Source organism: Echinops telfairi, unplaced genomic scaffold (genome assembly GCF_000313985.2).
Source record: "Echinops telfairi isolate 266 unplaced genomic scaffold, ASM31398v2 ScPeMD7_7420;HRSCAF=8458, whole genome shotgun sequence".
Lineage (NCBI taxonomy): Eukaryota > Metazoa > Chordata > Mammalia > Afrosoricida > Tenrecidae > Echinops > Echinops telfairi.
In genome coordinates this window covers 19,718,516-19,728,179 of record NW_022111320.1, presented here as the reverse complement: position 1 = coordinate 19,728,179, position 9,664 = coordinate 19,718,516, and the positions used below count along the sequence as shown (strand labels likewise).

The 9,664-nt window shown below is 58.6% G+C and overlaps 2 protein-coding genes across 2 annotated transcripts in view; one reads left to right on the top strand and one right to left on the bottom strand.

Moving 5' to 3' along the window:
* DLEC1 (DLEC1 cilia and flagella associated protein) overlaps positions 1 to 8,540 on the top strand; it is a 57,106-nt gene extending 48,566 nt beyond the window's left edge. The window contains exons 25-36 of the mRNA XM_045297672.1: positions 29 to 147; positions 521 to 591; positions 4,101 to 4,306; positions 4,408 to 4,524; positions 4,623 to 4,748; positions 4,886 to 4,980; positions 5,194 to 5,278; positions 5,413 to 5,619; positions 6,769 to 6,930; positions 7,886 to 8,039; positions 8,212 to 8,320; positions 8,402 to 8,540. Coding sequence (XP_045153607.1) covers positions 29 to 147; positions 521 to 591; positions 4,101 to 4,306; positions 4,408 to 4,524; positions 4,623 to 4,748; positions 4,886 to 4,980; positions 5,194 to 5,278; positions 5,413 to 5,619; positions 6,769 to 6,930; positions 7,886 to 8,039; positions 8,212 to 8,320; positions 8,402 to 8,534 — 1,584 coding nt within the window. The 3' untranslated portion in view covers positions 8,535 to 8,540. The remainder of the gene's footprint in view (positions 1 to 28; positions 148 to 520; positions 592 to 4,100; positions 4,307 to 4,407; positions 4,525 to 4,622; positions 4,749 to 4,885; positions 4,981 to 5,193; positions 5,279 to 5,412; positions 5,620 to 6,768; positions 6,931 to 7,885; positions 8,040 to 8,211; positions 8,321 to 8,401) is intronic.
* Positions 8,541 to 8,802: 262 nt separating this feature from the next.
* ACAA1 (acetyl-CoA acyltransferase 1) overlaps positions 8,803 to 9,664 on the bottom strand; it is an 8,801-nt gene continuing 7,939 nt past the window's right edge. Inside the window, exons 10-12 of the mRNA XM_004704074.2 lie at positions 9,525 to 9,580; positions 9,273 to 9,418; positions 8,803 to 9,084 (exon numbers count right to left, since the gene is read on the bottom strand). Of these exons, the coding sequence (XP_004704131.1) occupies positions 9,009 to 9,084; positions 9,273 to 9,418; positions 9,525 to 9,580 (278 nt within the window). The 3' untranslated portion in view covers positions 8,803 to 9,008. The remainder of the gene's footprint in view (positions 9,085 to 9,272; positions 9,419 to 9,524; positions 9,581 to 9,664) is intronic.

Below are 9,664 nucleotides of genomic sequence, written 5' to 3'. Positions count from 1 at the left end.
GGGGCAAAGAGCTGGTGTGTACCTGCAGGTAGGAGACCTGCCTCCAGCAGTCATTCACGTGCACATGGCCGTGGTAGGCTGCCCCATCAGCTCCCTGAGGACCACCTACTACACCATGGAACGGTGCTACAAGGAGCCAATCATCAGGTGCCTGGTCCACAGCCCCACCCTCAGCTCTCCAATGGGCCCTGAAACCCTCTGGCCTGAGCTCCCTCTGCCCTCCAGCCTGGGTCACCCCCATAGGCGTGTTGCTTTCCAGCTGGGCTGGTACCACTTGGGGCCACCCAGCATGAAGTTCCCAGGTCAGGGCTAGCCTGAAAGAGAGAGCCTTCCCACCATCTGCACACCTCTGAGAGCTTGGAGTTGTAGAAGTTGTGAGTGGTCAGTATGGACAAAGGTCAGGGCCACACCTGTAGTCCCCACACACCACCTTCCTGTAAGCAGCACAGGTGGCACAGAACCCCTAACTGCAGGGTGTGCCTGGCTGTAGTCATGCTAAACCTAGTCTCTGTACTCTCAGGTTTGGCACGCAGCTCTCTGGAGGAGACACAGTCACCCGGATCCTTCGCCTGAATAACTCCAGCCCCTGTGGTGAGATGCTCGCGAGATAAGTCGGGGCTCTCCCTACAGGCTGTGCTCTGTGGCAGTTGGGCTAGGCAGGAAGACGGGGTCAGACCCAGGAGTCCAAAGTGGCCTGTACTCACTGATGGAGGCACCTGAAGGCCAAGGTGGGGGCAGTGACCAAGGCAGCTCAAGGCTGCCAGAGAGTGACTGGAGGCTTTCAGGACAGGGCTTGCCCTTGCTTAACCTTGGGCCTCCCAGTGTTGATGGGGCCAATGCCTTACTCACATTGGGGGTCACTTTGCACAGGACAGACACCTCTGGGGACCCCTTCTCATTGCTTCAGCCATGCCTCAGCCACATGCTACATGCCCTGCGAGGGGCTGGCGCTACCAACCAGGGGGACAGGAGACTGGTGTCCATGAGGGCTGCCAGAGGGCTGGGCATGCTGATGTAACTGAAGGTCAGAGTGTTGCAGAATGGGTAGAGGAGACCCAAGCCAGGCTCTCTTGTGGGCAGGGGGTGTTCCCACTAATTTCAGGAGGAAGGCTCAGCCAGCCTGGCCCTGGGAGCATATTATGAGCACCAGGGAGATCGCTGAGGCCTGGGGGAGCCAGCCCGTATCATACATGACTCGCCTGGGGAACTGAAGGAATCCTGAGACCCATGGAACCCCACCTGAGTCTGGTCTCTCTGGGCAGGTCCGGGGCTTTGCCATTTTTAAGGGTACTTGGGACAATCTAATGTTCCGTCAAGGTGGATGACCGCTGTTCTGTGTCTTTACTGCCGCCTGACTCTCAGATGTGTGCCGTTTTTAAAAGAGTGTCTTTCTTGCAGTGTCTGCTATTGTCATCCTATGTCTGTCCGGTTCTCCTTGCATTCTGAACCCTTTTAATGTATATTTTATATTTTTAGCCGCTCTGCTGTTCGATGCACTTGTGTTGTGTCTGGGTGGACTAGAGAAACAAATTCATAAACACACATATGTATATAAGGGAGAGGTTTATATACAAGAGCAATTGAACATTAAGAAAATATCCCAGCCCAGTCCAGATCAAGTCCATACATCCGATATTAGCCCATATTTCTGACAGTAAGCTATAAAGTCCTATTCAGACTCACGAAACACATGTGAGTTAGTTAATTGTGCCAACCTGGCCGATAATCACATGTAGGGCTAATTGAAAAGCAGAGGGATAAATGGGTGGTGAGCCTCGCCTTTCTAGTTCTCGGGTCTCTTGCTTTGTGATGGTCGCACTAGGGTGCAGCTGCCTTAGCAGTTCCCTGCTTCAGCTTGCAAGATTGACTTCCTACAAGACATCCCCAAGGAGAAGCCACATAGACCCATCCCTATGCAGCCCTGGGTGCTGGAGCAGCCGTGTGGAGACCCCTGCTAGTGATGAGATGCTTATTCGTTCACTGACTCAGCTTTCCTCCTGCAGTCGGCATCATTGCCTCTGTTTTGTGAGGTGGAGGACTTTGTGGACTGGTGTTGGGTTAATGGGTTAATGTTGGACTTGTGGGCTTGGGCAGCATTGGGTTGGGATGTTTTCGTGATGCACACTCTCTTTACATAAAACTCTCTTATAATGAGTTGCTGTGGATTTGTTTCTCTAAAGTACCTAGACTAATACAACATGCAATGATGCTGAATGCAGGAAGATCACAGGTCAGTGGGTATAAAGTCTTTGGATCCAGTGGTGTTGTAAGCATCTCAGCGCTGGGAGGGGTCTCCATGTGGCTACTCCAGTTCCCAGGGCTGCATCAGGGTAGGTCCATGTGGCTTCTTCTCTGGGATGTCTTGCAGGAAGTGAGCCTTGTCAGTAGAGAGTCTCTAAGGGAGTTAGCAGAGAGAGGAAGGTGTCTCCCGCCTCCAAGGAAGAAGTACCAGATTTCCCAGAATTTTCGGGAGAAGGCCATGCCCACAGAAGTCTCATTGGCTATCTCCAGATTGACAGCCTAGACTCCACCCCCCCACTCTTAATCCTTAATTTGACACCAGATTAGGTGTCTACCACATGCGTATTGGATTGTCTTCACAAAGTAGGCTTTTTATCACCCACTAATGTTCCACGTGGCCCCTTTCAGGTATTTGTCATTAGTTTTCGCCTGGCCTTGTATTAACATTGCTACCCTGATGTCTTCTCATTGCATTTGCCTGGCACCCATGCCTCTGTTTTCATACTGTGTGTGTTTTTGAAAGCAGAGAGCTGATTGTTTTCTTTTTATTGTTTGTAAACTCAGTCTGACCGCCTCTGTCTCTTATGGAAAAAGTCGGTGGACTCATAGATTTCCTCCATCCTGTGATTTAGTTATGCTGATTTGATTGATCAAAGCACTATCGGTCCCTTTCCCGTCTGCTGCATTAGGGATTTCTCGCCCACTTTCCTTTCATGGCTCCCTTGTCTTTCTTGGAGCAGCACATCGTTCTATCTCTACTTTGACGTCAGATGTTTTGGTAAGCTTCGGGACATGTGGGTCGTTGGTGACCCTGGGGAGAGGAGTGGGTGAGAGGAAGAGGGAGGTGTGGATGTGTAATGTGTGTATGAGGTGTAACGTGTGGATGCTTCCTGTGCCGCAGAGCAATGGTGGTCCCTGGAAGAGGTCCTCTAGCTCAGGGACTGCTCATGGTAGGGCAGACCTGACTTGTTTAAGTGCTCCTGGGAAATGGTCAAGAGAGATGAGGGTCTGATGACAGAAGTGAGAGGGGAGACTGCGTGGCTGGTCCCCAGGAAGGAGGGGCAGGATTGAAGGCAGGTGGAAAGGGGATGATCCCATACATGCAGATGTGTAGGCTTGGAACGGGACTTGAAGGATTTCCTGGCTTGGGAATTCTGGGAGAAGAGGGAGCAGATGGAGGTGTTGCTGCGGGGCAGAGAAGGCTTGACATTGCCATGGTAAAAGCTAGGAGGGAATGCGGACTAGTAATATGCAGGGATGGCCAACGGGAGATGTGTGTGTGTGGGGGGGGTGTCCCATCTAGTTGGAGGCAGACTTATGGTGGTGGCAATTTGCTCAGCTTGGGGAATTGTCTCCAGCAATGGCCAGGAACGTTCAGTTCAACTCGGGTTAGGTTTTACCAGGCAGGTGGAAGGAGACAGGATCCCGGCAAGACACGTGACTCCCGGAGACTAGCCTGGCTGTGGGGGGAGGTGAATGCCAATGGGCTAATGGAGGGAGGGGAAGACATGGGGCACGGAGGTTGGCGGGATCACTGGCGGTCCCAGCAAGAGGCTGGAGAGAGGATGGATTACCTGGATTCCTGCGTTTGGACTTGGAGGTGACACCTGGGCCTCATAACAGCAAAGTGACGTGATGAGGAGGGCTAAAGATGACACAGCCAGGTGGCATATGGCTGTGAAAACTAAAAGAAATGAGAGCTTCTGACAAAAGCAGTGGCATTGGAGAGGCAGAGAGGCCTCCCTGCACCAAGTGTGGGGGGAGGGGCAGCCTCGGTTGGAGGAGCCCCAGGGAGGAGGTCTAAGGAGCTCATCTTCTCCGTTCCTTCTCTTTCGCCCTGTTCCCCACACCTGCCCCAGACATCCGCCTGGACTGGGACACCTATGTTCCCGAGGACAGGGAGGAACAGCTGGTGGACCTGCTGGTGTTCTATGGGCCACCCTTCCCACTGCGGGACCAGGCTGGGAACGAGACCCTATGCCCCGAGAGCCGGGAGACTACCTCGTCCTCCTCGTCCTCCTGTCCCTCAGATGTGTCTGTCATCAGCCACGAAGCTGTCCTGTCTGTAAGCAGAGGGCGGTGGTGGGCTGGCGGCTCTGCGGGCTGCTGAGGGGCGGGCAGCGGGCCAGCTGCCTCGGTGTAAGCCCGGGCCCTCCTTGGCAACAGGCGGAGAGCAGCAGCAGTGGCAGCACTAGGAAGGCCCCGAAGATCATCTCGGTCATGCTGCAGGAGCACGAGGGGGTGCCCTCCGATGACCTGTACTCTGTCAGCCCCAGGCAGGTGGTGAGTTGGGTCAGGAGCTGAGAGCTCCGAGCCCGCACGCGGGCCGGCGGGCTGGCCAGTGGGCATGAAGCAGTGCTGAGGCTGCCTGTCTGTGCCAGGTGGTCCCTGCTGGGGGCAGTAGCACCATCTACATCTCCTTCACACCTATGGTCCTCAGTCCTGACACCCTGGGCAAGGTGGAGTGCACTGGCTATGCCCTGGGCTTCATGAGCTTGGACAGCGAGGTAAGCCCTCCTGGCCTGGAGTGAAAGCCAAGGGAGGGGGCAGGGTCTGGGACACCATGACCGCCTCTTTCTGAGATGGCACCTGACAACAATGGCTCAGCCCAGGGGCCACCAGTGATCGGGCTTGGGCCTGTCAGGTGGACAGAGAGACTCCAGGGAGGTGGCGGCGCCTGCAGGACTTTGCTGTGGGACCTCTGAGACTGGACCTACATGGCCACGTGAGGCCCGCGCAGTGAGTCCACTGGGCTGCCGGGCTTTCCCAGACCCCTGTGGGGAGCAGCCTCACCACACACTTCTGGGGACAAGCCAGGGTTCTGGGTTCCAGGGCACAAATGGAAGGGAGAAGCTAGCAAGTGAGGCAGGGAAACGCTGGCCAGGGGCTTGATGGGCAGAGGGGTGGCCAGTGGGCCTGAGGCCTGACCCAGCAGTGCCTGTTGCTGACCAGGCTGAGCGTGGAGCTGGACTACGATGGGAGCATGGAATTCCAGCACCAAGCCAGTGACCTCATCCTGGAACATCCCTGCTGCAGGGTGAGCATGCTGTGGCCCCAGCCCCTCCTGCATCTCCAATACCCCTCTGGGTCTGCCTGGGCCCCGCCCTCCCCCGCCACCCCCGGTCCTGGGATTGAGGCAAGGAGATGCAACCCTGCTCTGCGGCTGTCCAGGTGCTGAGTGAGCTTGTCACCACCCACCACCTGAAGCTGACCAACACGACAGAAATCCCACATTACTTCCGGCTTCTGGTCTCCAAGCCCTTCTCCGTTTCCCACGACGGGGCCAGCGCCAGAGCTCCCAGCCCGGACCAGGAGCAGGACTATGAGGAGAGAGAGGCAGGCAAGCTGCTGGTGCTCCCGCCGCAGGAAAACATGCTGGTCAGTGGAGGGTCCGCAGGCACTCACCGCCCAGACACACACCCACCTGCAGCAGGTGGCCTCCCTGTCACACACACTCACGCAATGTAGCTCCACCCACTCCTACTGAGAGGCGGACACACGCATGCACAGGCCTTGTTTCCAGACACGAGTGTCTGTCTGGCCCCGCCATGCCGGGTCAGCCGTGGACTCGCCCTGTGGGCACCCCCTGGGCTGTCTTGTCCACTTGCGGGCTACATTTTTGCTCCTAAGATGCTCCCCTACGTGGTTTGGCGTGCCTGTGCTACAGCTGGGCACGGTGCTGGATGTGGTGCTGCAGAGGGGCCAGGCAGAGAGCCCTCTTGAACCTCACCATGGAGTAGGGGAGACCGAGGAGTCTGCAGAGGGCAGGGCACCCTGGACCCAGTTAGCCTTTGTCCCTTCTTCAAGAGTGCCCTGAGGGAATCCCCAGGACCTAGCCGGCTTGCTCCACAAAGCTCCCCAGGAGACTGCAGGCTTAGTTGCCTGGTGTGGAAAAATCCTCCGGGAGTTTGGGGGGAGCCCAAGGGTTCCCAGAGAAAGGTCATCTTGACCAACCCAGTGCCTCACCCTCCTGTGCCTGAGACAAGGCAGCGGCTCCTGCCCAGACTTTGCTCCCAGACTAACTGTGTCCACACTGGAAGGCCAGGGTTGATTCTGAAGAGCCCACCCCAGGGACCTGTGTTTGGGAACCACAGGGCCAAGCCCCAGCCTCTCTGGCCGCCCGGCGCACAGCTGATGCCCCGCTGGAAACCCACCAGGGGCTCCTCATTATCCTCAGGACACGCCCACCAGGGGCTCCTCCTTGTCCTCAAGACACGCCCACCAGGGGGCTCCTCACCTCAACCCACCAGCCAGACTGCAGCCCTGGTCAGGCTAGGTGGCAAAGACTCCTTTGCTTACTGGCCTACTCCCCTCTGTCTAGCCTCTGGGCCGAGGGCAGACCTGCCCATAGCCCTAGCACTAACAGGGTGCTGGCAGTGTCTGTGGGGTGAAGGGGCCAGGTGGGGCACTGGGTGCAGGGTGAGAGGTGTACTGCCTGGCTGGTTGCAGGGCAGGGCTGGGCTGGGCCTGCAGAGCAGAGCGGTCGGTCAGAGGGAGGTGTCGGCAGCCCACCTCTCCTCTGCCCAGGTAAACGTGTCCTTCTCGCTGTCCTTGGAGCTGCTCTCCTATCAGAAGCTCCCAGCTGATCAGATGCTGCCAGGAGTGGAAATTCAGCAGAGCAAGAATGGGGAAAGGGAGCTGGTGTTCACACAGGACCTGCTCCTGGAGCATACCAACCAGACCATGCAGGCGAGTCCCGGCCGCCTAGCATGGCGCCGAGGGTGAAGCCAGGCTAGACCCAGGCTGGACCTGGATCTGGCAGGCTCCCAGGGGGACAAGCCCAGGAAGGGCCCTCAGAATTAAAAGGGGCAGCCTCAGCCCCTGCCTTCAGGGTTCAGAGAGGAAGGTCACCCCTGCCCCACTGGGCCAGGCGGAGTCATGTAGGATGGCAAACCAGGAAGTTTCCGCCGAGGAGGCATCATGTGAAGGACACACACTGTTCAATCAGGAGAAATGGGAGCAACATTGAGTGTCAGGCTAAGTAACTTGGGGACTGTGAGCAGCAGAGGCAGCTGCCAGGGTTGACTCTTGAGTTTATATGCTGGGGTTTCCAGCCAGCTGAGCACCGACCACACAGCTTGCGGTGTGGAAGCTGAGCTGATGGACTAGGTGAGGTGGATGCAGAAAAGGCTAGAGGACTGGATTCAAGATGCTGGAAGGAAGAGCTGGAGGTGAGGGCCCAAAGGAGCTCTCTCAGGCCCCGGTGCCTAGCAGCTGCTGGAGCTAAGGGCTGGAGGAAGAGACTGGGGATGGCAGTGCCTAAGGGCAATGAGGGGTGGCTGTCAGGGCCAGGAGAGGACCCAGCTGTGGCCTGAGGCCCAGGGAAAAGTGAGATAACCCAGAGCCTGAGGGGAGCAGAGAGCCAGGCCTTGGGGCACCCATGGGAGGAGGGGGTGGTGGAGTGGGAGGGCTGCCTGCTCAGGAACAGAAGCTGAAGAGCTTGGTCTCGGGGAGGGGCACAGGAAGTGGATGGAATCTCCCCGAACGAACTCACCAGCACCTCTGGCTTTCAATGCCAGCACCAGCCCTCTGCCACACACAGGTGCTCTCCTCACAAGTTCCAGGGTGGTAGCAGGGGTCGCTGAGTCCCAGAGGTCATGGCTCAGAGCCCAGCTAAGTGGGCTGGCTTCCCCCTCCCCCCCAGGTGGTGCCCCTCCGGGCCACTGTGGCTGTGCCCGAGCTCCAGCTCTCCACCAGCTGGGTAGACTTTGGGACCTGCTACGTAGGCCAGCTGCAGGTCCGAGACATCTACCTGATGAACCTGAGCTGCTGCCGGAGCTACTGGACAGTGCTGATGAGTAAGGCATGGCTTCCCTCCAGCTCACCGGCCCACTGTGGGCCTGGTCCCAGCTGGGAATCCCTGCAGAGATGGCCAGTTCCATTCCTCTGGGAGGCACAGCAAGGCTGAGTGTGGTTGAGGCTCCCTGGGGCAGCACATGGAGCTGCCTGGCCTGTCTCTGTCCCCCACAGGCCCCCAGGAGTCAGCTTTCCGAGTCTCCCCCAGCAACGGGCTGCTGGAGGCTCGGCCGGTCAAGGCGCCCCCGCCCACCATCACCCTGCAGGTTATCTTCACTGCCAGGTACAGCCTCTCCCAGCGCCCAAGCCACCTGGCCACGGGCCTCCTAAGCTCAGAACCCACCCCACTCCCTACTCCCCACAGGGGCAGAGAGCTGTACGAGTCCACGCTGGTGGTAGAGGGCATGCTTGGTGAGAAGGCCTGCACCCTGCGGCTCCGGGGCCAAGGCTCCTATGATGAGAAGTACATGACCTCCTGCTCTGAGGTGTGCCCCTAGCCCCTAGCCCCCAGCCCCCAGCTCTGGAAATAAACCTGACCCCCAGCACAAGAGCAGGTCTGCTGCAATGGGGTAGTGGGAGGAGCTGGTGCCTCAGCCTTTGGCCCTGAGTGGTTCCTGGGGGGTGGGGGTGGGGTGGGGTGGGAAGCCCACCCCTAGGGCGGAGGAGTGGCATATAGCACTCCGTGCAGATAGGGACTGTTTCTCAAGATGGAGCAGAGAGGCCTGGTGTGGCAGTCCTGACGCCTGGAAGGAAGAGCCGGCAAGATAGGAGAGCACACTTTTATTCTGCCCTTTCTGCAACAGTGGCCCAGAGGGCGGGTGGGGGTGTGTGTGGGGTAGACTGTGCGCTGCCACTGCTGCTGTGTTCGCCTTGCCCCAGTTTGCAGAAGCGCCTTGCAGGCCCACTGCCATTACATGGCTTCATTTGTGGCGTTGAGCTCTCGCTGCCAGAGCATGGCTGTCGGGAGCTCCTCAGTTCCCCGGGTACTCAAAGACAGCAGCTGCCCCCATTCCGGTGCCAATGCACATGGACACCACCCCATAAGCCCTGTGGAGGCAAGACCGTGCTGGCTGGGCAACGGCTCCACCGCCAAGGTGCGCACACAGGAGCCAGTGGTGCTGGAAGGCCCAAGGCTTAAGAGGCACAGCTGAGGTGGACCCTCCCGTGCCATGCAGGGGCACGGAACCCCCCCTCCCCACAACACAGAGCGCCTGGGCCCCAGGGGCTGGCCTCACCTCTTCCCGCGACGTTTCAGCTCGTTGAGCAGCGTGATGACTTGCCGTGCCCCCGTGCAACCCAGGGGGTGGCCCAGGGCCACTGCACCCCCTAGCGGGTTCACCTTCTCTGGGGGCAGTCTCAGCTTCTCCACACAGTAGACGGCCTGGGAGGGGGGCAGGCCTCAGCTTCAGCCCCCACCCCGGCACTGCATCCAGGGGCTTCCCCCCAGGTGCCCAGCGCCCAGGCAGGGCTGCCAGACCAAAGCTCACCTGGCTGGCAAAGGCCTCGTTGATCTCAAAGATCTCCACATCATCCACGGTCAGCCCTGCAGGGAGGGGAGAGGCCCGAGCTTACCCAGTGACGTCAGCAGCTCTCTCCCTGGGCCTCAGCCCACGGGGGAGCCTGCAGG